This window comes from Eubalaena glacialis, chromosome 20 (genome assembly GCF_028564815.1).
Source record: "Eubalaena glacialis isolate mEubGla1 chromosome 20, mEubGla1.1.hap2.+ XY, whole genome shotgun sequence".
NCBI classification, from domain to species: Eukaryota; Metazoa; Chordata; class Mammalia; order Artiodactyla; family Balaenidae; genus Eubalaena; species Eubalaena glacialis.
In genome coordinates, this window is record NC_083735.1 from 33752896 (window position 1) to 33779416 (window position 26521).

Sequence of the window (26521 nt, forward strand, 5' to 3'; positions counted from 1 at the left end):
GCTGAGGAAGAGGGGGCAGCCAGGGGTGAGGGCGGGGAGGGGACTCCTTTGCTGGACGCAAAGAGAAGAGGTTGGAATGCTTTCTCTTCCAGTCCAGAGCGGGGATCAAGACGTCTTGATCCAGAGGCTGGAGCTCGAGCCGCCCGCAATCAGGTGAAAGACCCACTGCTCAGCGGCCGCGCGGAAGGCAGGGCTGCTCTCTCTTTGCACCAGCGTCCCTTGGGCACAGCCCCTGGGGGCTCTGTTAGGAATGCACCTCCAAGGGAGGGGGCAGCCCCAGAGCCAGGGTCGGTGACCGAGCCCTGGGGGTGCTGGCGAGCACACTGAGCATCCACATACCTCGGCGCGGGGGTCCAACGGGAAACCGCTAGGTTTGGGATGAAGTCACTTATCCGCAAGCAGTGTATGGGTTCTAGGAACCGTGAATGAGCCAAAGTGGCACAAGGGAGGGTCCTCAGGGCTCACAGCAGGAGGCCAGGTCAGAGGGCGCACGAGGTCCCAGGCACAATGCTGTTTCCTCAGAACTCTGCCTGCCGATCCCGCCAGGTCAGCTGTGACCCGGGGGAAGGGAGCCAGCGGGCCCAGGCCCCTACCGCGCAGCCCTGTGGTCAGCAAAGCCTGTTCCCTGGGGACGGGCTCGGACACAAGTCCCTGACAGTCTCCTGGTTGGGTCTGGTGTGCAGACCAGGATGCTGAGGGGGCAGCAGGTTTAAGTGTGGGATCAGTGTGCGTGTTATGGACGGGGTTCCCTTGGGTGGTGCCTCTGCTCTCCTCCAGCTTGGGGGGGGGGCGGTCCCTGCAGCAGGGGAAGAGGGCCTCTGCCTCCCCTTCGGAGCAGGTGCCAGTCTGAGGGGGGCGTAGAAGGCAAGATTCTCCACTTGGCCCAGCCTGTCTGGGGACCCGGGAGCAGGTGTGTGCCCACAACCTCTGAAAATCCAGCAGAGCCGAAGGGGACCCTGGGCATGGGTGGGGCTGCCCCTGCAGGGTCTCCAGGGACCTTACTGCCACGTCCCGAGAGGCCCCTAACCCAGTGTCCGCAATCTTCATCCTGCCATTCAGCCCTCACTGCTCCCCACCCCTGCGTCCGGCTTAACCTCTCTCCTGGCTAGACGGGCCCTCCTCACTCCCAGCTGGGCCTCAGCTCCTGTCCTCCAGCTTCTCTGCTTCTGACAGAACTCAGCTGTTCTCCTTCACTCACTTCTTCAACCAGAAAATATTAACTGAGGTCTGCTTCCATGCCAGGTACCATACATGCTAAAGGGTTGGGGATTATAAACACACACAGACACACACACACACAGACACACACACACACACACACACACGACAGTTTCTCTTTGTCCTCTTTCTTTCACGACGTTTTCCCAACGACTCCAGCTCTCCTTGGACTCCCCCATCTTTGAGCCCGTCCTGGTTCGCATGACTGTCAACTCCAAGGACAGGGAACCTGTCTATGCTGTCCCAGTGCAGAGCTTTCAGATGTGAGGGGGACACAGGAGCCAGAACCGATGACCTAGCCCATATGCAGTGAAACCGAAATTGCTAACGATTACAGGTGTTCAAGGTGCCGGCAACCAGGCCACGTGCTTGACATTCATTCTCCCTTGTAATCCTTCCGGAGAGTTTTCCTCCTGACTGATCTCTACAAGCCTACGTGGTTCCGGATTCCAAAATTAGGAGAACGAGAAACAGACCATGGCGGGGGGGTGGGGGTTGGTTGGGGGTAGGGCTGTGCAGTGACAGGGACCAAGGGACCCCTCCAGCTCTGGCCAAACTAGGAGGGACAAAGAGGAGGAGGGTGGTGGGGGAAATGGGTGGGTCAGATCTTCCCACGACAGTAACACCAAGTCACTGCACATGAAACTGTGACCTAACTCGGAAACCAGGGCAAAGGCCTTCCAACCCTCTACAGAAATCTCTCCAGATATCTGCGAGCAGAACATTTAATAATCACATAATTTTTTTTCTTCTTGAAAGCATTATTCTATTATTACCATTACTAATTGAGCTCTCTTTCATATGAAGTATATCTAACATGTTATTTTTAATTGTCACGAAAACATTATTCCTACTTTATAGATTAGGAAACTAGAGATTTAGCAACTTGCTTAAGGAACACAGTGAGAGTGGTCCTTTCACTAGATTTTGCCATTAATATATTTTAAAGATAGATTCATGGAGGTATAGTTGGCATACAATAAATCCACATATTTAAAGTAGATAATCTGATCATTTCTGATACAGGGAAACACCCATGAAACCATTACCACAGTGAAGAGAAGGGCCATTCATCATCCCTGAAAGATTTCCTCAGGATTCTTTGTAATCCTTCATTCTGCCACCCCACTCCCAGGTAACCACTAATCTGCTTTCTGTCACTATACATTAGTTGCATTTGCCAGAATTTTATATAAATGGAACTATACAGTGTGGAATCATTTTTGTCTGTTTTTTTTTTTTTTTCACTCAGCCTAATTTCATCCATGTTGTTGCATGTATTGATAATTCATCCATTGTTATTGCTGAATGTCTAGATCACACTGTAGGTACATGTTTAACTTTTTAAGAAACAACCAAAGTTTTTTCCAAAGTGATTGTCCCATTTACATCCCCACGAGCAGCGCATGGGCTCCCAGTTCCTCCACATCCTCCTCAACACTTGGTATGTTTTTTGTTTTTTTTGTTTTTTATTCTAGCTCTTCTTACAGATGTGTAGTGTTATCTACTTATAGTTTTAATTTGTATTTCTCTGATGACTAATGATGCTGAGCATCTTTTTGTGTGCTTATTTGCTATTTATCTATCTTCTGGGTTAAGTTCAAATCTTTTGCTCACTCTAAAACTTGGGTTGTTTTCTTATTATTGAGTTTTGAGAGCTCTTTATGTATTGTGGATACAAGTCCTATATCAGATGATTATTCACCAATACTTTCTCCCAATCAGTAGCTTGTTCTTTTTTTTCTTCATTTTTTTAAACAGTGCATTTTAAAGTGCAGAAGTTTTAAATTTTGATGAAGTCCAACTTATCCATTTGTCCTTTTATGGATTGTACTTTTGGTGTTGCACCTAAGAAATATCTGCCTTATCCAAGATCTCTAAGGTTTTCTCTTATGTTTAACCAAGAATTTTTATAGTCACAGGTTTTAAATTTAATCTATGATCCATTTTGAGGTAATTTTTGTATGTGATGTAAGGTGTGAATCCCAGTTCATGTCTGCATATGAATATCCAAGTGTTCCAGCACCCATGTTGTAAAGATTATCCACTGAATTGCCTTTGCACCTTTGCTGAAGATCAGTTGTTCCTATATGTGTGGTTTTATTATTTCTGGATTCTATTGTGTTCCACTGACTTATCTGTCTTTATGGCAATACCACACCGTATTGATCACTGTAGCTTTGTAATAAGTTTTGAAGTCAGTGTAAGTCCTCCAACTTTGTTCTTTTTCAAAGCTGTTTTGGATGTTCTAGGTCTTTTCCATATGAATTTTAGAACTACTTTGTCACTTTCCACAGAAAAGCCTACTGGGATTTTGACTGGGGTTGCATCAAATATATAAATTGTTTCAGGGAGAACTGACAAAGTATCGAGTCTTCTGACTCATGAACATGGGTGTATCTCTACATTTATTTAGGTCTTTTTAAATTCCTCTGGGCAACGTTTTGTAGTTTTCAATGTGTGTCTTTCACATATTTTATCAGATTCAGCTCCAAGTGTTTCAATTTTTTTCAATGCTATCATAAAGGGTATTCTTTTTTCAATTTCAATTTCCACTTGTTCATTCCTAGTATATAGAATTCAATTGATTTTTTTTATGTACTGAAATTGTATCCTGCAACCTTACCAAACTCATTTGTTAGATTCCATTGGATTTTTATATATATCATGTTGTCTGTGAACAAAGACAGTTTACTTCTTCCTCTCCAATCTGGCTGCCTTTTATTTCTCTTACTTGCCTTATTGTACCGGCAGCACCTTTAGGACAAGGTTGAACAGAAGCCGGGGGAGCAGACATCATTGGCTTGTTACTGCACTTAGAGGGAAAGCACTCAGTCTTTCACCATTAAGTGTAATGCTCGCTTCAGGTCTTTTCTCCAATTTGGGGGACAGCAATTTGCCCTAAGTCCTCACTTCTCTTACAGACCCTAGAAGAGTTACTGATTTTTCAAACCATGTAGCTTTTTACTTGTTGTTAGCATGGAGTGGTGACATCCAAGCTCCTTACATGCAGAACCAGATACTGATTTATTTTAGAATATTCAACCATTTTGCATTCCTTGGATAAACCCCACTTGGTCATGATGCACTATCCTTTTATATAGTGTTGGATTTGATTTGCTAAAATTTAGTTTAGATTTTTTTGCATAAATGTTCATGAAGGATATTGGTCTGTAGTTTTCCTGTAATGGCTTTCTTTTTTTTGACCAAAAATGTAATGCTGGCCTCATAGAATGAGTTGGGAAGCATTATGTCCTTTACAATTTTCTTAATGAGTTATTTCTTCCTTAAAAGTCTGGTAGCATTCACCACTGAAGTCCTCTAGGCTTGGAGTTTTCTTGGTGGGAATATTGGTTTTTTAAAATATTTATTTTATTGAAGTATAGTTGATTTACAATGTAGTGTTAATTTCTACTGTACAGCAAAGCGATTCAGTTATACATAAATATACATTCTTTTTCATAGTTTTTTTCTATCATGGTTTATCACAGGATATTGAATATAGTTCCCTGTGCTATACAGTAGGACCTTGTTGTTTATCCATTCTATACATAATAGTTTGCATCCACTAATCCCAGCCTCCCATCCACCCTTCCCCCACCCTCCCTCTCCCTTGGCAACCACAAATCTGTTCTCTATGTCTGTGAATCTGTTTCTGTTTCATAGATACGTTCATTTGTGTCATATTTTAGATTCCACATATAAGTCATATCATATGGTATTTGTCTTTCTCTTTCTTTTTTAAAATAAATTTATTTATTTATTTATTTATTGGCTGCATTGGGTCTTCGTTGCTGTGCACGGGCTTTCTCTAGTTGCGGTCAGCGGGGGCTACTCTCCGTTGCCGTGCGCGGGCTTTTCATTGCAGTGGCTTCTCTTGTTGCAGAGCACGGGCTCTAGGCGCGTGGGCTTCAGTAGTTGTGGTGCGCGGGCCCAGTAGTTGTGGCTCGCGGGCTCTAGAGCGCAGGCTCAGCAGTTGTGGTGCATGGGCTTCGTTGCTCCATGGCACGTGGGATCTTCCCGGACCAGGGCTCGAACCCATGTCCCCTGCATTGGCAGGTGGATTCTTAACCAATGTGCCACCAAGGAAGCCCCCTGTCTTTCTCTTTCTGACTTACTTCACTTAGTATGATAATCTCTAGGTCCATCCATGTTGCTGCAAATGGCATTATTTCATTTTTTTATGGCTGAGTAATATTCCATTGTATATATATGTACCACATCTTCCTTATCCATTCATCTGTCGATGCACACTTAGGTTGCTTCCATGTCTTGGCTATTGTGAATAGTGCTGCAATGAACATTGGGGTGCATGTATCCTTTCGAATTATAGTTTTCTTCAGATATATGCCCAGGAGTGGGGTTGCAGGATCATATGGCAACTCTGTTTTTAGTTTTTTGAGGAACCTCCATACTGTTTTCCATAGTGGCTGCATCAATTTACATTTTGGTGGGAATGTTTTAAATTATATATTTAATTTCTTTCATATATTCAGAGTGTTCATTTCTTCCTACATGAGCCTTGATAGTTTGTGTTTTCCAAAGAATTTGTCAATTTCACTTATGCTTTCAAATTTGTTGGAATAACATTGTCATAATATTCTCTTATTATCCTTTTGCTACCTATAGAGTCTTTAGTGATGTTGCCTCTCAGTCTGGCTGGATGCTTATCAATTTATTGATCATTTCAAAGAACCAGCTTTTGGTTTTATTGATTTTCCCTAGTGTTTTCTGTTTTCAACTTCATTGATTTCCACTCTGATCTTTATTATCTCCCTTCTGCTTACTTTGGGTTTAACTTGCTCTTCTTTTTCAAATATCTTAAGATATTATAAAGCTGAGGTCACTGACTTGAGAACTGTTCTCTTTTTTAATGTGGACATTTTAGTGCTATAAATTTCTCCCTAATACTGCTCTACTGGCATACCATACATTTTGATATCCTGATTCAAAATACTTTCTAATTTCCCTTTTGCTCTCTTCTTTGACCCATGGGTTATTTAGAAGTGTATGATTTAGTTTCCATATGTTTGAGATTTCCCATGTAGCTTTCAGTTATTAACTTGTAATTTAATTTCACTGTGGTCAGAGAACATACTTTGAATGACTTGAATTCTTTTATATTTATTGAGACTTACTTTATAGTCTATAACATGGTCTATATTGGTTTGTTCTAGGTGCAACTGCAAAGAATGTGTATTCTGTTGTTATTGGGTGGAATGTTCTACCCATTCCAATTCCTAATGTCAATTAGGTCAAGATGAATGACGGTGTTGTCAAATCTTCTATATGGTTACTCATTTTTCTACTTGCTCTATCAATTATCAAGATGGGGTATTGAAATCTCCCACTGTAACTGTGGTTTTGTCTATTTCTCATTGTCCTTTTCTGTTTTTGTTTCATGTATTTATAGCTATATTACTGGTGCATAAACATTTAAAGATTGTGATGCCCTCTTGATTAACTACTTATTATTATGAAATTATTTTCTTTATCCCTGGTAATATTCTTTGTTCTGAAATCTACTTGTCTGATATTAATATAGCCACTTCAGTTTTCTTTTGATTAGTGTTAACACAGTTTATATTTACTCATCTTTTTACTTTTAAGGAATTTGTGTTTTTATATTCGAAAGGCATTACTTATAGGCAGTATATATTTGAAATTTACCTTTATATCCAGTCTATCTCTGCCTTTTTTTCTTTAATTAATTAATTAATTAATTTTGGCTGCATTTGGGTCTTCGTTGCTGTGCTCAGGCTTTCTCTAGTTGCAGTGAGCCGGGGCTACTCTTCGTTGCTTTGCGTGGGCTTCTCATTGTGGTGGCTTCTCTTGCTGTGGAGCGTGGGCTCTAGGTGCACGGGCTTCAGTAGTTGTGGCACACGGGCTCAGTTGTTGTGGTTCATGGGCTTAGTTGCTCCGTGGCATATGGGATCTTCCCGGACCACAGATTGAACCTGTGTCCCCTGCATTGGCAGGAGGATTCTTAACCACTGTGCCACCAGGGAAGTCCCTATCTCTGCCTTTTAATGTGGGTTACTTAGGTCACTTACATTTAATGAGATTATTAATATGGTTAGGTTTAAACCTGTCATTTGCTAATTTCTACTTTTGTCCCATATGTTTTCTTTTTCCTCTTTTGGATTAATTGAAATTTTCCATTTTATCTATTTTGATTGCTTATTAGCTATAATTCTTTGATTATTTTAGTAGTTGCTTTAGGGCTTTTAGTATACATCCTTAAACTATTAAAGTCTACTTTTAGGTGATGTTATATAATGCTTGGCATATAGTATAAGAACCTTACAATAATATACTTCCATATTTCTCTCTCAAATTTTTTGACTTTTGTACCATTGTTGTAATATATTTTACTTTTATACATGTTATAAACCCAACATTATATTGTTATTTTTGTTATCTTTTAAAGAGGTTTAAATAACAAGAAAATTATGTATTTATTCTTATAGTTAACATTTTTGGCAGTTCATTCCTTCACGTAGATCCATGTTTCTGTATGGTATCGTTTTTCTTTGGCCTGAAGGATTTTGTTTTTAAACTTTGCTTGTAGCAGGCACCTCCTGGTGATGAATTTTCAGGTTTTGTGTGTATGGAAAAGTCTTTATTTGCCTTCGTTTTTGGAAGTTATTTTTGCTGGGTATAGAAGTCTACATTACTTTAGAGATGTGATTCTTTCAAGATGTGTTCTACTTTAAAGATATTGTTCCACTGTCTTACTTCCATTGTTCCTATGAGAAATCTTATGTAATCCTTATCTTTATCCCCTTGTATATAACGGGTCTTGCTTTTTTCCTTTGTCTACTTTTAAACCTTTCTCTATCACCGGTTCTGACCAATTTGTTTAAAATGTGCCTTGGCATAGTAGCTTCCATGTTTCATGTGGTTAACTGAACTTCTTGGATCTGTGTATTTACAGTTTTTATCAAATTGGAAAATTCTGGGCCATTAATTCTTCAAATACGTTTTCATCCCCCTTCTCTGCTGGAAACTCTAATTTCACAAATATTAGGTCACTTGATTTCCCCACAGCTCACTGATGCTTTTTTTTTCTTCCTGTGTTTCATTTTGGAGTTTCTATTGCTATGTTGCCAAGTTCCCTTCTTCTTTTGTAATGTCTAATCCCATTCAGTGTACTTCATTCATCCTATACCTTATAGTTTCATCTCTAGGAGATTGGTTTGGGTCTTTAAAAAATATCTTCCAGGGCTTCCCTGGTGGCACAGTGGTTAAGAATCCACCTGCCAATGCAGGGGACATGGGTTCGAGCCCTAGTCCGGGAAGATCCCACATGCCACGGAGCAACTAAGCCCGTGCACCACAACTACAGAGCCTGCACTCTAGAGCCCGTGAGCCACAACTACCGAGCCCACGTGTCACAACTACTGAAGCCCGCGCGCCTAGACCCCGTGCTCCACATCAAGAGAAGCCACCACAATGAGAAGCCCGCGCACTGCAACAAAGGGTAGCCCCCACTCACCGCAACTAGAGAAAGCCCACGCGCAGCAACGAAGACCCAACACAGTCAAAAAAAAAAAAAAAAATCTTCCAAGTCTCTACTTTTTTTTTTTTTTGACTTTTTAAACATCTGAAATAGTTATAACTGTTTTACCATTCTTGTCTGCTAATTCTAATATCTGCATCAGTTTCAGTTGATTGATTTTTCTCCTTATTATGGGTTATGTTTCCCTGCCTCTTTGTATGTATGTCTGGTAATGTTTAATTGGATGTTGCGACTTTTATCTAGTTGGGTGCTGGGTATTTTTGTATTCCTATAACAATTCTTGAACTTTGTTCTGTTATGTAGTTGAGTTCCTTGGAAACAGTTTGATCCTTTTGAGTTTTGCTTTCAAGGTTTATTAGGTGGGAGCACTGATCAACCTAGGGCTAATCACTCTCCATTTTTGAGACAGGACCATTCTGTGTTCCCTATGCAGTGTCTGTGAACGATCAGTCTGACTGTTGGGAATAGATGATTAATAGTCAACCAAAACTTGCGGGGGACCTTCTGGAGGTCTCCAGAGCTCTCACTCTGTGCAGCTGTCTCTCTAGGGAACTCTAGCTGCCCTGGTCTCCTTGGACTCCCAGCGACTTCTCGTTAACCAGGGAGTCTTCTTGGATTTCTCTTCCTTCTGCCATGACTTAGAAACTCTTTCGAGGCAGTCATCTAGGCAACTGTAGGGTTCACCTCATTTATTTTCCATGTCTCATAGATCACTGTCCTTTGCTGCCTGATGTCCAATGTCTCGAAAACCGTTGTTTCATATAATTTGTCCATTTTTTGCTTGTTTCAAGCAGGAGCGTATATTCAGTCCCTGTTGCCTCATCTTGGCCAGAAGTGGAATGCATCTCAGACAGCCCCTCAGATACGGCTGGATAAACATTTTCACTCCTGGGAATCTCAGTAAGACTTGATAAAGGCTGGGAGAGGGTAACTCTGCTGGTCACAGAACACCCGAGGCTCATTCTTGGTGACTTTTCCACCTTGAAACTTCCTGGGGTTCATGTGAATGGAATTTCACCCAAGCAAAAATGTGTCCATGAAGCGAACTTGTGCAACCCTCCCCCAGGACTTCTTTCTGCCTTGTGTTTTGTCCTGGAGGCCCTCCCCTGGTCGCAGTGTTCAGGGGCTATGCCCCCTGCTCCCTCTCAGTCTCCAGAAGACCCTGCTGACCCCGCTCTCACCCCCGCAAGTGTGGATCTGGGGCTGTAGGTGTCCATACTCAGTGGAGCGGGGATTACTACTGATAGGGGCCATGCTCGGCGAGGACCATCTCACACGGTCTGGGGTGGACCACAGCACAGGCAGGTTTGCTGAGTCCCCTGTGTTGAGCTCCAGAAGTGCCTGTCTCTCTGGCAGTCTCACGTGGCCCTGCCATACCTGGGTCACCAGCCCATCCCTCAGCCTAGAGCTCTCCCCTCTGGGGTTGCCTTTTGGGGAAATCAGGTAACAGGCAACCAAACACACAGCTTTGGAGCAGAGCCGTCCAGCAGTGGCCCGCCGCCCAGCCTCCCCTCATCTGGGCTGTCACACTGGGTCTCTGTTAACCTAGGCCTAACGCTGCCCCCACTAGTTTGATGTCAGCAGCAAACCAGACAAGGGTGGACAGACAACCCTAACTCAGGCAGGAGCCGCACTTCACTAGCCGTGTTCACTAAGAGTCCGTAGAAATGAGACATATTGTATTTCCAAGTAGACATTGTGTCCAACTCATCAAACCAAATGGAGTTGACCAAACAGGATGTGAGATGTCCATTTTTTCCTTTCACATGAGAAATCTGTTTTATTTTTAGGAACATGCTTTTTTTTCGCTCCACGGGCAATTTTTCTTTTCATGTTTATTCCAAGGGCCTGGGGTAGTTCCCTCCTGTGCAAGAGAAGCAAACTGGCTTTTTGACTTAAAGCCCCTTCTACTCTGGCCAGTCCAGGCAAACACAGCAAGAAGAGCCAGGAAGGAAGGACAAGAGACCTCAGGTTCCTATCTTCCTGACAGCACAGAGCAACCAATCACTGCCCTGAGTGCCCACAGGGAGGCTGAGACGAGCAGAGAACGAGGTAAAGCACAGAGGAGGCAAGGTACCGCCGTGGCCGTCGGCGCAGAGGCCTGGGCTGGCCCAGGACAGAAAGCCAGAGGAAGCACAGGAGGCTGCTGTCCCCCTTTCCTTCCACCTCTTATCCCTCCTGCTCCTTCTCTCCGGGCCAGAAGGGCACCCAGATGTGGGATGGTCTTCTTGGGACTGGAAAGAAGGCAGGAAAAATACACAGAAGCCAGCTCTGGTGCCCAGAAAGGCAGGATGGACCAAGCGGGCGTCTGTTTCTGAGTGTCTGCTCCGGCCTAGGGGAGCGTGCACACAGGGCACACGGCCTGCGTTTGCCGGGACACCTGCTGGACGAGGGGGTTCAGAAGGGCTGACAGGCGACAGAGCAGCCAGGAAGCACAGAAGCATTCAGAGTGTGACGTCTGCAACCAAAGCAGGGGAGGATCCCTTGTAAACTTGTTCCATCTTGTGACCCCTCCGCTCCAAACCTACAGCGGCTCTCCATCACCCTCCCAGTAAAACCAGGGTCCTCAGGATGGCCTGGAAGAGCCGCCCTCCTGCCCCTGCCCTTTCTTCCTCCCCTCTGGCCCCTGTTCTGTGGATGCACCAAGCACACCCGCTCAGGGCCACTGCCCGGGATGCTCGTCTGAGTGCTCTCTCCCGGGTTTACACACCCACTCCCTCCTCTCCCTCCAGCCTTTGTTCAGATGCTACCCACTCCCACCCCACTATTTAATCCCCCAAGCCCAGCACTCTGATCCCCCTTGCTTGAGTCTGTTTTTTTCCACCATCTACTTGCTAGCACATTATACAATTCACTTACATACTATATTTTTGTTTGTCTCTCTACACAAAAGGTAAGCTCCATGAAAGCAGAGTTTGGGACTTCTCTTTCTTTCTTTCTTTTTTTTTTTTGTCTGTTTGAGAACTGACTTATCTGCCCTGCTTAGAACAGCCCCTGGCATGTGGCAGGTGTTCAGAAAATATTTGCCAAATGAGCTGACCAACTGCACAGCCTTTCCACAGTGACGGAGCACAGGACCCAGGCCCACGGGGGTTTGAACTCTGCTCAGGCGTTAGATGAGAGTCTCCAGGCCCAACTGGAATCCTGAGGCCAGCGGAGACATTCATAAACACCTGGGTCCGTAACTGCCCTTTTAAACAGTTTTTCTATTGTGATAAGAACACTTGACATGGGATCTATCCTCTTGACATATTTTTAATTGTTGTAACTGCCTTGTTTATACTCATGTAATTTTATGGGCCTAGTGTCCATAGAATTGGGGCACAGAACCCCCAAAACTTGAGTTGACTTGATTGAAACAGCTCTGGGGATGTTAAGAAACCCAACCAAGTCACCAGTTATCACGTAAAAAAGGGAGAAGTGTTTTGTCACTTGATTTCCCCCAGTTTGCAGTACTCAGCCCCCTTCCCTCAGTCCTCGTGAAAGGGAGTTGGTCACTTAGTCCCTGCTGTGTCCAGCTAGTCCCCCAAGAGTGGGGAGAGGGCCAGCCTGGGAGCCCTCAATGCTGGGTCTGAGGGGCAAGCCTCCTCCATGGGAACAGCCCCGAGGGCACACAGGCCCCAGCAGGCAAAGAGGATGCCCCAGCGTCAGGCCGGGGGCCCTTGGTGACATGCATCAGTGGAGGCTGAGGGCCCCTGAACACCTGGCCCAGGTGAGACAGTGGAGACAGGCAGTGGGGGAGAGAGCAGACTTGCAGGCCAGGTGAGGTCAGAAGCAGAAGAGAAAGGCCACAGGACGCAGTCAACAGATGAGCCCTGTGCCCAGGGTCCCTGGACGGCATGTTTCAGGAGACATAGAATGCGGGAGAGTCACCCGTGTCAGGGGCGCGGCATCCCCCTGGGCAGGGCCCCTGTCCCCACCCTCCACTCACAAGCCCCGGCCACAGGGGCTCACACGGCGCGCGCACGTGCGCGTGGCCGGGAAGGCTGGTGACCTAGGAGCTGGGGGCAGACAGCGACGCAGCTGCGGGATGGGGCATGTGCCGGCCTCATGGAAGCCGGTTCACAGAACCATACTGTTTTTCAAGGCCTGTGAGGAGCCTCAGGTCTCTAATCCAACTTGCTGATTTTAGAGAAGAGGCTGATGACTCAGCAGTGGAGTCAGGAGGAAAGAAGGGACTAGAAGCCGGCCTCCCGGCTCCCACCACAGGGTAGGGCCTCCGCCCTGCTTCTGCGCCCCTGGTCAGCGACAGAGATGGAGGGGCAAGGGGGGTCCCGGCCCTGCTCCTCACTCGGCCGCTTCCCCTGCTAAAAGGAAGGTGTCCTCAAAGGCCGCGGCGGGGGGGGGGTGCTGGGGGCAAAGGTCAGGGCCCCCCGGGGCCCGGTCACATGGGGGCTTCTTGGCATGCCGAACCACATCAAAACGACTCAGGGGAAAGAGATGGGGCGAGATAAAAGGGAGAGAAAAGCAGAGACCGGCCTGAAGAAAAGATCCCGCTTAGTCTCAGAGAAGGGGCGGCAATAGGGCTTCAGGACGCGCCCTGGCTGGTCCCCACGGGACCTGCGCCAGAACCTAGCGCCCTTGCGTCTCCCCACCGACTGGGTCGCCGATGGGTCCGCGCATGCGCAGAGCTGGGGGGCGTGCGGCACGCGGGGCCGCCGAGCGGGGCCTCGGCTCCTCCCGTCCTGCCCGGGCCTCGGGCGCCCCCCATCACCTCTGCGTTCACCACCGCCCGTCCAGAGAGAGACTGACCTCCGGCCACCGGGAGAGAAGGTTCCAGGGAGGGTCAGGAGGCGGCGGCTCGGCCCCTTCGTCCAGGAGACACTCACCATTCATCTGGGAGGGGGAGGACGAGTAGTCCCGGTCCGCGGGCCGGCGGTCGGGCTTCAGGTTGCGGCCCTGCCTGCCCGAGCCCTCCAGCATGTTCACGATCTCGCCGCGGTCGATGTTCCGCAGGGCCGCGTACAGGTTCTCCACTGCGGGCAGAGGGGAGGAAGGAGGGCGCTGGGGGGACCGCTACCCATCGCAGGGCGCGCGGGACGCCCGGCTCTGAACTCTGGCGGGGTTGGGGGAAGACTGCGAGGAGGGGGATTGCAGGCCCCCGCTTTTGTCAAAGTCAAAGCAAACTACCTCTTCGGAGAAGACGGCAGACCTGGGGACACTGCGGTTGCCGTCCAGCCCACGCAATAAAGCCAAAATCGCGGTAAAGCGAGAACACGAATGTTGTTTTCCAAGTGCATATAAAAGTTATGTTTACACTACACTCTAGTCTATTAAGTGTGCAATAGCATTCTGTCTAGAAAGACAAGACATCTACCTTACCTTTAAAATATTTTATGGCTAAAAAACGCTAACTGTTCTCTGAGCCTTCAGTGAGTCTTAATAGTCACATAAGGATCACTGATAACAGATCAGCGTAACAAGTGCAATCATAATGAGAAATTTTGAAATATTGAGAGAATTACCCAAATGTGACAGACACGAAGTCAGCAAATGCTGTTGGAAATTGGCGCCAACAGACCTGCTGAATTTGATTGGGAAAAAAACGCAATATCTGTGAAGCGCCGTAAAGGGAGGTAGGCCTGTGTTTTGCTATCCTTTAACAGATCTTTTCCAGACCCTAACAGTGGCGAATTTCAAGGCATGGGAAGTGTTTTTTTGTAACCTAAGAGGAATACTACAAGAAGATGAGAGTGAGAATAATTGGATTCTATCTTCTGGAAATCCTTGGTCCTTGCCAGTTGATTTGCCATGCAAACGTAAACACTCAATTTCCTCTTAGTGCTTTGTGTTCGGGAATGGGGTGGAGGAGGGGCTGAAAAGAGTGAGACAAATCTTCCCTCCCGGTTGGAGAAAATCCTGGAAGAAGAACTCCATCAGAGGGGGACTCCTCACTGGGCTCTGTCCCGAGGGGACAGTCCTCATTTGTTTGAGAAATTCAACGGGAAGGCACACACCCTACACAGATGCCGTCTTCTAGGGGTCCTGGTGCGATTGTGAACTCATTCTGAGGATGGGAAGAGATCATGGCCAAGATTCTCCGAAATTCCCTCCTGGCAGGCTTGCCCAGAAGACCAGGGATCCTGAGAGGTGCATGTGTGCGTGAGTGTGCGTGTATGTATGTGTGAGACAGAGTGTGCAGAAGAGATTGGTTCCAAAGGCCAACACCACCCAGGGAATTTGGAGGGAGAACTACTTGGTGAGAAGAGGTCCTGGCACAGGCTTTGGGGAGAGAAGGCTCCCCAGCCCATCGGTACTGACTCTTTGCATCTTGGCCTTCACGGATGACCCAGAGGTTCAACAAGGCCACGCTCTGCTCCAGCAAGGAGTTGGGGTTCTCCACACGGATCCTGTTGATGTCATCCACGCTGAACTGCAGCTCGCGGGCCAGCTCTGCACACAAAGAACCAAGAACGGGTGTGAGCCCAGCCGGAGCCCAGCCCTGGCCCCCGAGCCCGCGCATAGAGTGGGGCGCCGGCAGGGACCAGGAGATAAAGAGCAATCTCCCTCTGGGTTCAGTATTCCTTCTTCCCAAGGAAATACCTAGTGAAATGCTGACACTCACACTGTTGTATCCCCAGGGAATGAGCCAGGAGGAGGCATGTGCCCAGGAGAGTAAATAGGTATTGAATGAATGAGACTGAGCCACTTATCCAAGGTCACAGGACAGGCTGGGGCCACAGCGGGAGAGGGACCGACCCGCTGACTCCCTTGGTGCTGTCGGTGCTGCACTGCATGCCACTGCCTTTCCCGAGAGAAGCAGTTATAATGGAAATGTATTTCTGTGTTTACGTTTCTTCCCGGAAAGGCGTTGTTCACATTTAAAATGAAAATACAATTTCCCATCTAAATGCAAGGCAATAACACAGAATGCTAGCTCTTCCCCTTCCGTGATTTTTATTGTTATTTCTCGCAGGTGCTTTAGATGAGAGATCAGCATCGGAGTCTCATTTCAAGGATGAGGAAGACCGGAGGGGAAAGTGATGGTGAGAATCATCATATGCATGTACCCCCTCCACACACACACACACACACACCACACATACACACACACACACCACATACACACCACACACATCACATACGCACACCCACACACAACACACAAGTCACACACATACACACCACACATACCACATCTCTCACACACACCACATACAAACCACACACACACCACACACACAAACACACACAAAACCAAGAAGCAGCAGCAGATGTGTTTTGGCTTAAAGAAGGAACAGTCTCTGAACTTCTGTTGTGAGCTCCGTCACACCGCCTTCCAAGAAGTTACTGCTAAGGTTTCTGAGCTTGTCTGAAGCCCCCTCTGCAGGTGGCTGAGTGAAGGGGGTCTGTTCATACGGAATCTCACAGGAAAGGGGGGATTAAGTCATAGGGCCTGCGACTGAGTAAAACGCAGTCTGAGCTGTCACTGCCTCAGTTGAGTCACGTCTCCCCTCGTGGTGGACGGGACTTGTGTGCGGCTTCAGCTACGGCCAGAGATGACAAATGAAAAACGTCCAGACTTGTCCTTCTTCCCTCCCTTCCCTCAACAATGCCAGCCTGTAGGAACGGCGACGTGTACGGTGCAGCGAGCGGTGGGCAGGCAGTCGGGACGCACATTTTTTGTTCGCTTGTGTGTTTGTTCTTGGTTTGCTGGCTTTTCAGGGCTCTGTCACTAACTCACTGCACAACTAAAGTCACCCCAGTTAGGTAGATCTCAGCCTCCCCATCTGTAAAATGGGCAGCCTGGATCCATTCTAAGGTCTCCTGTAACGTCCGAAGTTGAGTTTCTAAAAAGGAAAACCAGAGAGAAGTGGGGGAGGGAGGGAGCCCCCCCTCTATGGGTACCCATGGCGACAATCCCAGATCAGGTGCACACCGGTGGTGGGAAGAGGTTTAGAAACGCCTTCATCAGCTGCCCTTTAGCGGAGAGGAGGTGTAGCGGTAGGTGTAGACAGGCAAAGTGCTCTTCTGCCCCAACTCCCCGACTCACCGGCCCAGCTGAGGCCCAGGTGCTCTGATATAATAGCCATCTTCATGTCCGCCCGGTCTGTGCCACTGAGGAAACCTGGGGGAAGCATCGCATTCCATTTAGTAAACTTGGCGGGACACGGAACCGACAAGCGTGGGCAAGGGACCTCAGAGGGTGCTCAGGGCACGCTCCGTGTCCACCCGATCGGTGGCTGAGCCTGAGAGGGTCAGTGGAGACCCCAGCCAAGGGCTGAGCCAATGGTGTCAGCTCGGAGCTCCCGTCGGGATGAGGGGACGCCGCCTCCCTCACCACCCCCGGGAAGGGGGTGAGCACAGAGAGGTTGGTACCCAATGTGGACTCGCTGAGAACGCTGTATCTCAGGGCCAGCGGCGTCAGGGTCCTCCTCCGGTCATCGGCTCCACTGCCCTGCAGGACAGAGACCAGGAAAGGGCGCTGTGGGTGCAGCGGGGAGGACGCCCGGCCTGGCAGACGATGGGCAGCTGCACTTCCTGGAGCCTTGATGCACAGGGTAGAAGTGTGGGCAGAGGGGGGGCGAGAGGGAGTCTCACGTACTTTATTATTATTATTATTATTAATAAGGATAAGCTCACACGGCCCTTATCACGTGCCAGGCCCTGCTTGATGGACACAACCCACTATGAGGTAGGTACCATCATTCCTCCCATCTCACCGGGGAGGGGGAAACTGAGACCCAGAGGGTGGACTAACCCGCCCAAGGTAACTCAGCCAGTAAGCGGGTGGAGCTGGAGTTTGAATTTTAAAAAAAGTTTTTCTTTTTGGATTCCTTTCTGCTCAAAACACCCGTTTTTGATGCCCAAGCCTTCGCACGCTGTGGCAAAGCACCGGGATGCTTGTTCAAGGCTGTGGGAAACCCGCCTGTGAAAGAGAAGTCGGTTCTCCCTAGTCCTCAGACAGAAAGGAGAAAAGGAGCCTTGGATGTCTGGAAGTGACCTTGTTTGTCTAGTCTGGCATGAAAGGCTGATGACGAAAATGACAGGACGACACCAACAAAAGAAACCCCGCCTCCAGTGCAGCGGAGACTCAGCTGCTCCCAGGCACCAGTGATGCTTGGTGCTCACACCTTTGCTGGGCTTGGAGCCCTGGGCGAGCGCAGGGCTGAGACACCAGGCTTCCCTTCTCTGAGGGCCTGGGCAAGACAAGCAAGTACAGGAAAAAGAGACTCCAAAAAAGCCCTGACGTGGCTGGGACACCTTGAGCCACCGGCCACCCGGTTGTCAGGCCTCGCCTTCCAACGTCCTGGAAGGGGCGTCCTGGGGAGCTCGGGGCCTTGGTGTGAACACGCGTGTCGCCCTCACACCCTGACATTTGTTCCCGAGCTTTGCGGGAAGGGCTGGGCCACAGCCCGTGTCGGGGGAGAGCCCAGGGCCTTTCTCCACCTGTTCGGCTGAGAGTCCTGGCAGGGCGCGCACCTTGGTGCAGGGTGGCATGGTGATGTTTAGGTGGCAGAGGATGTGCTGTGTGTCCTCGTACTTCATCGCCTTTCGCAGGAATGACAAGGACCCTGCTGGATCTCGACTGCTGTCCCTCACCTAGACTCAGTCACACAAAAGGGAGAGTCAGGGGCTGCCCCACTGGCCACCAGCCCAGCTGGCTCAGAGCTCTCCGCCTCCCGGACTTCTAGACCCGGGCGAGGGGTGGGCGAGAGGAGGCCGCACCTTGACGGGAATGGCCAACCGGTTCTCCCGGAAAGACTGGAAGAGGAAGCTCCGCTGCTGGGCGGCCTTCTTGACCGGCACCAGGTTCCCGGAGAGCTCTGCAAAGAGGGGCATTCCTTCCAAAACCTGCAGGAAAGGGAAAGCAAATGCAGCTGGTCAGGAGCAATGCCCAGATGCCCGGTCCCGCCTGTCAGCTCCCGTCTCTGCTTCCCCACGACCCCCCAGGGGCCGTGCTCTGGGAAGCCCCACTGAGTGTTTCGGAAAGGTTACGGTGGATGCTTCCTTACTTCAAAGGATTTTATAATAAGCAGGAATCTTCATATATCCCTGCGTGGTTGATCAGCATTGCTATCAGAGTACTCTAGAACTCCGCTAGGAAATCACAATACAGCTTCCAAAAAACATTTGTCTCTTTTAACACCATCCAACAATGTTTACTTTATATGAGTGCCAGAAGGACCATGTTGTGTTTTAATCTCACCCATAATATAATGATCCCTACTGTGTATATAATGCTTTCAACTGAGAAGTTATCGTGAACCCATTTGACAGTTGAGGAAACTGAGGCCCAAAGAGACTGGTTAGTGCCCAAAACAGCAATAGGGGCAGGTCCCAGCCCTGTGCTCCTTCTTCTGGGCCCTCAGAGCCCCCAGAAGGCTCAGCACAGCCTCTGAGGCCAGATCTTCGGAAAGGTCCTGCTTTGTCACACATCTTAACCTGAGTGAGGACCCTGGGATGGGTAACAGGTTCAAACCTAGTCCCCGTTCTTTACTGCTCCCCCATCTGCCCAGCCTCTCCCCTGCTTCCTCATCTGGGTGCTGCCAAACCCCTGGCGTGGCAGGGAAAGTGGGCTCTGCGGTCGGACTCCTGGGACAAATCCTTTCTCTGCCATTTACTCAGCTGTGTGACCTTGGGAAAGTTGCTTAACCTCCCTCAGTCTCGGTTTCCTCATCTGTAAATGGGGGATAACAAAAGGACACACAGTTATGAGAATCAGGGGAGATGACGCCACTCAAGCACTTTTTGCTTTTGGGCCACACGGTGCGGCACGCGGGATCTTAGTTCCCCGACCAGGGATTGAACCCGTGCCCCTGCAGTGGAAGCGTGGAGTCTTAACCAGGGGACAGCCAGGGAAGTCCCACTCAAGCACTTTTAAAAGTACCTGGGGTGTAAGAACTTTAATAAATGTCAGCTCCTAGCACCACAAATCACTGGGCTGACAGCCTGCTGTCTCCTTGACCCACATGGTGTCCCTCGGCTCTGGGGAAGCTTCCCGTTGACTCTTCTTAAAGGGACACGGCCCAGGAGCCCCTCTGCAGAGGCCACCCTCCTGACAGCCCTGGGTCCCAGAGGCGCCGACTGCCCGCGAGGCAGGAGCCCAGGGGGGCCAGGCCCCTACCTCTATGTCCCTGCTCCGGGCCACGAGGCGGGAGCCCAGGGGTCCAGGCCCCTACCTCTGTGTCCCTGCTCTGGGCCACGAGGCGGGACCCCAGGGGGCCAGGCCCTACCTCTATGTCCCGGCTCCGCGCCACCTCCACGAAGTTCTCGTGCTGCTCCAGTGTCTTGTCCACCTTGTCGTCCGTCGTCATGCAGTAGCAGCGCAGTCGCCCTTCTCGGGGATCGTTCATCTTGGCGAAAATGACAAACTTGGCCATGTAGGGCACCACGGTGAGCTCCTTGTACAGCAGGGTGGCAAAGTTCACAGCTTCAGCTGTCCGAGGACAGTCCGACAGCCAGAACCTGAAAAGAGGGCAGCCGTGAGCCTGTCCCTAAATGCCTGAGGGGGAGCGTCTCCCCCATCCAGCGGCCTGTAAGCCGAGCGGAGCGGTGGCCTCTCTGACAGCCCCGGTGGTGGGGTGGGCAGGTGACGGCCTAAGCATGGCCACCCATGGGGACAGCGCTGCCCCCTCATGCAGGGCCCGGGGACCCATGGGGCCGGGCAGGCGGGGTGTCACCTGGCAGAGACGTTGGTGGTGAAGGTGGCGCACTCGTTGGCGTACATGAGCTTGGTGGTCCCCGTAATGTCTTCCCACTGGGCCTGGTCTGTCCCTCCTGTGACAGCAGTAGAAAGGCTTGGGGGACCGTCTCCAGAGGCCAACGCGGGACGTGCACAGCTGGCTGTGGCCCCGAGAGCACACCAGCCCCTACGCCCCTCCCCTCGGAGCAGCCCTCCTCTGGAGTCAGAGGGCTCTTCGGGGACGAGGCAGCTCTACTCAGATGCAGCTCCTCATCCCTCCGAGGAGCCCATCACTCCCTAGCTCTGTGTCCTCCCATCTCCCCAGGTGTGCGTGGAAGGAGCTGCTGCCCAGAAGGCAGGGCAGGGCGGGGTCACCGCTCACCAATGACGCTGCAGAGCAGCCGCAGGCTGGTGGTGTCTCCCTCCCCGCTGTCCCTCGGGTTATCCGTCCAGGAGGGAGGGAGTGGGATCCGAAGCCCGATGGGGCGGTGGAACTTGCGGCGCCTCGGCTCCACGGTGACAATGGGGCTGAACGTGGCCTGGTTGCCCAGGAGTTTGGTGACCAGCTCATCGGGCACAGGCTGGGCCTGCGAAGTGCCCAGGGGGGTACACTCAGCCCCGGAGCAGCAGAGGGGCTCATGGACGGAGGAAGAGAGCGGCTGACCGGGCAGGTGCGAAGGCTCCCGGGGGGTGGGGGGGTGGGGTCCCGCTCCTGCTGACGGCCAGCCCGGCTCTCCTCTCTGAGCCACCGTCCCCATTTCCTTGCTGCTCCCCACTCCCGGGGGCCTTGCTCAGCATCAGGCACCTCTCCAGGAAGCCAAGTGGCTTCCCCTCACGCTAAGCCTGTGATTTAACACGTTATCTAGGGTTTTCTGCAACTTACTGGAGCGTCTGCCCTATCCCACCCACCCACCCAACCTTCTTCTGAGCTTTAAGGTCAGGGCTCTAATGGGACTTTTCAGGCCCTGGACCAACGGGTGGAGATGTCCTGGGGAGGAGGGTCATCTCTGAGCGCCTTGACACCTTCCATCCCTGAACCCGGTCCAGCTGATGGGGCCCCAGCAGGTAAGGAGAGGCTGTGTCACCTGCAGGGCCAACTTCACTTTCTTGGTGACAGCATTTTCTGGGAAGGTGGCCTGCACCAGGGGGACGAGCTTGCTTTTCAGGGAGCCCCCCTCGGGGCCGATGGTGTCATAGTCCTGGTAGAGCCTTGACATGATCACGAAGTACAAGGGGAAGTCGGTGGTAACGATGCGGCAGACCCTCTTCTTCTCCAGCTCCTCCAGGCTCCCCAGCTCTGCAACCACAGGCCCGTGCCCGCCCGTCACCATGGTGGCTTCCCAGGGCCCCTGATCCCCACTCTGGCGCCCCCTCCCCAGGCCCCGGCAGGGGCAGCAGGCTGGGCCACCTGGAAGGAGAAAGGTCCTGGCCCAGGGGGTCCTTCACAGGAGACCAGGCTGCAGGGGCCCGGGCGCCGGAGCTGGGCCGTCTCTGGCCTCTCAGGGGGTCCCACACTCCGGGAGGCCCCGACAGCCCACCCCAAAGTGCAACCCCAAGCCCCATCCTCCAGGAGGAGGGCCGCGCTCCGGATCCCTGGGGCTCGCACACCTTCGTCCATCCCGTTGAGGATCTGATCCAGGTAGCTTTCTCCGTAGCGGTTCTTGTGTTCCTTCCACACGGAGCCGTTTTCACTCCGCAGCACCACGAGCTCGCGGTCCCCACGGCCTTGGGAGGCGAAGTGGGGGACCTCCACGATGACAGGGCTGGGGGGACAGGGGACAGTGGGGAGGGGCCTGGACGCAGGTGTGCGTGCCGTGTGGGCGGCAGCCACGGGCTCATTAGGGAAGAGCAGCTGGGTCCTGCCTGGAAAGAGTCCGTCCCATCTGCAGGCTGGTCCTCAGACGGACAGACCTGCCTCAGGTTCCCGAGACACCCCCAGGACCCTCTCGCTCCCCACCAGGCCCCAACCTCAGTTCACAGGGGGCTCTCCTGCCATGGCCACACGGCCGAGGCTCAGCAGAATAAAGCTGCCCTTGGACGTGACCCCGAGAGCCCGCCTGACGTCCTAGACCCACCCCCTCTGAGCCTCAGCTTCCTCCTCTGTCAGTGTGTGAGAGGACATTTCCTTGGGAGGACGGCTTTGAGGACTACATGTAAAGGGGAAGTCACCGTGAAAGCGTTTTACAGCTGTTTTACAATCGGTGGATAAAAGCTTGGAAGCGGGGACGGGCCGTGGACGGAGACGGGAGGACGAGGCCTCCTGGGCAAGACCTGTTCCAACATAGAGCCCGCGGCGCCTGAGGGACGCAGAGCTCCAAGGAGAAGCCCTTTTGCTGCGGGAAAGGTGAGGACTGAGCCTCTGAAACCATCAATCTTGTCCTTGGGGGCCATGCTGCAGGGCCGCCTTCTAGGAAGACCGTTTCAGAGCTTAAATAATCAAACCCTGGGGGCCCCGAAAGTGGCCATCTTCATCCCCCCTCTAGCGTCACACAGGAGCTGAGGGCGTTAAGCTCCCCCTGGGGAACGGACTCCTACGTGTACCTAGAACAGGCCGTGGAAGGAACACAGGGGGTCCTGGTTCTGACCGGTCAGGACACAGAGAGCACGGGTGCGGGCTCCAGGCTGGCCTCCCCACTGCCCGGGCTGGGCTGGGGCTGGTTGGTCACAGTGTGGCAGGGACAGGTCGGGGGCATGGGAGTGACCTCTCACCTCAGGAACTGGACTCCCGTGGGGCCCAGGGCGATGACCCTGCTGGCCAGGCCCTCCTCCTCCGCCAGCGGGGGCGGCGTGGGCAGCTTGTGGGGCTTCACCAGGCGGCAGGTGATGCGAGTGGGTGCTGCGCACGTCCGGGGCGGGACCACCACCCTCAGGCCGTTGTGCCTGCTGCCCCGCATGGAGCCCCCGCGGGCGTCCACCATGAAGCTCACCAGGAACCTAGGGCACAGCGGGTCTGTGTTGGCTTCTCCTGAGTGGGCGAGCAGGGCCAGAGCTGCCAGCCCCTCCCAGGCCACTCACCCTGTGTGCACAGGGCTGGCCACCGGGCTGATGTTGTCTGAGGTCTCTGTGGCTGGGCTGCTGGGGATCAGTGAGTCTTCATCATACTCCTTAGATGCCTGCAGAGGGGAGAAAGGCCAGCTGTCCTATCACCCCTGGGCCACGGCTGATGGTCTCGGCCAAGGTCGGGGAGGCTCAGCCATGAACCAAGGGGCTCAGCGTAGGAGGCGCTCCCCACTCCCCACCGACCTGTTGGGACAGAGCTCACCCGGAGTCTAAAAGGAAGCACGGGCTTCCTTGTACCGACACGGACGGCCTCTGCTTGGCTCAGGACCGTGGGCCAGAGCTTCGGACGATGGAGCGAGTCCTCCCTCCCGTCCGGCCTCGGTCTCAGCTCCTGCACCACGTGGGCTCCTGACCTGCCCGCGTCCTCCAGCTCCTCCCCACCGCTCCGCCCCTGACGCGAACCCTCCGCTCTACGCAGCTCGGTTTCACACTAGAGCTGGCATTGCTTCCCCACACCGTCGCCTATGAGCTGTTTGGCTCTGGGCAAGCCACGTGTCCTGGGGCATCGAGGGGCATGAGGGAAACAGACCCTCGTCCCGGGGGCTTCCTTCTTCCTCATCAGCAGATGGGACAGCCCCTTCCTCGCAGTGATGTTGTGACTTGGGGACCACAGGGCTGCCTCGCCCCAGGCCTCGTACGCGGCGAGGACTCACAAAGCCAGCAGGTCCCCTCCAGGTTTCTTCTCAACTCTGCCCTCGCTCTCGCTTCCCCGTCGGTCCAGACACCCACGTCCCTCTCCTTCGCTGGACGCCCCTGTTCATTTTTCACCTCTCGCCTCCTGTGTGAAGCCTTCCCCTTGAATCTGATCTGGAAGGGCTCCCGCCACACAGCTGGGCTCTGCGGTAGTCACCCTCCCTGCGTTCTGAGCCCCTCCCCAGCAGGACCATCTCCTCCCACATCCTCCCACCCCACACGGGGCACAGCGGGATGCCAGGAGACACCTGCTGCCTCGGGTTCATGACTTAGGCAAGGACTCAGAGGGCACGGTTGGCCAGGGAACAGCAAGACCCGGGTCTGCTCGGATCCTTCTCACTGTCGTCTTCAGCGGCCCCTGGGGAACGTGCCACAGCAGCCCCAGGGCCATGTTTGACCGGATCTCCCAAATGCCACCCAGGGCGTGACACCAAGGTCACACCACTGTGATGTGCCCGAGGGTGGAACGGCGGATTGGACGGCATCACAGCCGCCTCCTCCTGGCGCCACTTTCGGGTCGAGGGGACACGCATGCCTTCAGTGGCAGGGGAAGAGACCAGCCTCAGCTGGAAAACGGACAAGCCCAGCTCGGTGATTGGGCCTCAGGGTGGCCAGTCCCAACCTTCAAATACCACACTGCTTTCTTTTTATCCTAGAAAACCCCTTTGCCCAGGTGGAAAAGTGCCAAATGGCCTAAAATTAAACCAAGAGGAATTACATTGTTTTAAACCATCCCACCGATCTTGGAGACAAATTCAGGTGGCATCCAGGGAAGCCACAAAATAGGGTATTGTAATGAGTAACAGCCCACGCTGGGAACAGCTCTCCTTGACATCCTCTTTCCATCTGTATTGGTATTTTAAGCTCCCAGTAATCCCTTGAGAAAGGTGAGGCAGAAACTGTCCCCTTTTTTTATGGATGTGAAAGAAAAAAGTTCAGAGCTCCAGAGTCGCCCGCAGCTTCATAGAAGTGCAGATGCAGCCTCAGGCTCCCTCTCTGGCGCCAGGGACCCTTGGCCCCAACAGGTGCATAAGGCGTGTGCTCAGGGGCTGTGGCCCCGAGAACATGGGCTTTGAAGCCAAAACTTCTGGAGTCAGTTCTCAGCCCCACTGAGACCAGCGTGAGGGTGTCCCACACGCCCTTGGGCTCTCGGAGACCCAGATCATCAATAGCTAGGACAAGAGCACTGACAGCACAAGTGCTACCAAGAACACGTGGAGTCTGGGATCTGCAGGGCTTGGTAAATGCTGCCAGCTTTCAGCTATGAGTTCCTATCGTCCTGCAGGTCATCTCAAAACAGTCACCGTCCAGGGGACCTGCTCACTGCCAAGGGGAAGTAAGAGAAAGGATGCTTCTTACCTGTTCTGCCTCTTCAGATCTGATCACCACTGTCTCAGGTGTGACGCAAGGAATCCGAGGGATGGCTGGGGATTCCACCCTGTGTGCCGAGAACATTGGGACATCAAGGGATGATCCTTATGAGTAGCCCCATCTTCCACAGAAGGCCTTAGTGAAACACTTCTGTACCCCCAGGATCACCTATCCGATCCGACCGCTCGCCACCACCTGAACCCCACTGGCACATGTGGTACATCCTGGCCTTCACACACTGACCAGCCTCCTCCCTCTCCCTCCATGCCTGTCCCCAGAGCCCGACTGTCCTGGCTGAGCCGAAGGACCTGCATCCTCCAGGAAGTCTTCCTGCATGCACCACTCCCGTTCTGCTGCCTTCGACCCCTTGGTGAGGGAACCCTCGCTCTGGCCATTACATCTTATTCTGCATCATGATCTGTCCACTGGGTGTGCGTTTTGATTCTACCAAATACATCTGTAGGTTCTCCATGGTCAGGGTCCAAGTCTCATGTTTCTTTCTAAATGAAGTTCAGTAAATACTAATCATAGTTTTCCTTCTCCTTGGTCCATTGCCCTATTTTGTATAAGCCCTGGGACCGAGCTGGCACACGTCTGTCTTTTCAGAAAATACCGAGGGCTCAGTGCTTCTAGAAAGTTGTCACTTTTAGATTCATTCACAAAGTCCCCGGGTGTGGCGATGCACCCACATCGCAGTAGCTCACAGCATCTCAGGGAGGAATGAGAAACAGGCAGACACAAACCCTCTGTGGGTCTTCCCTAATGGACAGGCTGACGGAGGGACGTGGCCGGCCTCTGAGGCCAGCTTGGCAAAACTTCCTTTCTTTTTTTTATTATTTAAATTCTTTTAATTGAATGAAAGCTTTAAAAAATTCTGTAGTGCTTTACAATTTTCAAAAGTTTCACACACATGATTTCATATAATCCCATAATAATCCCCCCACCCCCTTTTTGGCAATGGTTTCTAATGGCAATCTCCCTTAGGGGATTTTTTCTGGTGAGAAGCTGAGTGTGTGAGAGGGGGAAGGGTA

General features: G+C 51.6%; 1 protein-coding gene across 1 annotated transcript in view; it reads right to left on the bottom strand.

Moving 5' to 3' along the window:
- ANK1 (ankyrin 1) overlaps positions 1-26521 on the bottom strand; it is a 205515-nt gene that overhangs the window by 15466 nt on the left and 163528 nt on the right. Inside the window, exons 25-38 of the mRNA XM_061177537.1 lie at positions 25479-25557; positions 23382-23479; positions 23076-23300; positions 21975-22129; positions 21452-21663; positions 20749-20953; positions 20365-20461; positions 19918-20149; positions 18410-18535; positions 18164-18283; positions 17060-17138; positions 16734-16808; positions 15002-15133; positions 13570-13716 (exon numbers count right to left, since the gene is read on the bottom strand). Coding sequence (XP_061033520.1) covers positions 13570-13716; positions 15002-15133; positions 16734-16808; positions 17060-17138; positions 18164-18283; positions 18410-18535; positions 19918-20149; positions 20365-20461; positions 20749-20953; positions 21452-21663; positions 21975-22129; positions 23076-23300; positions 23382-23479; positions 25479-25557 — 1982 coding nt within the window. The remainder of the gene's footprint in view (positions 1-13569; positions 13717-15001; positions 15134-16733; positions 16809-17059; positions 17139-18163; positions 18284-18409; positions 18536-19917; positions 20150-20364; positions 20462-20748; positions 20954-21451; positions 21664-21974; positions 22130-23075; positions 23301-23381; positions 23480-25478; positions 25558-26521) is intronic.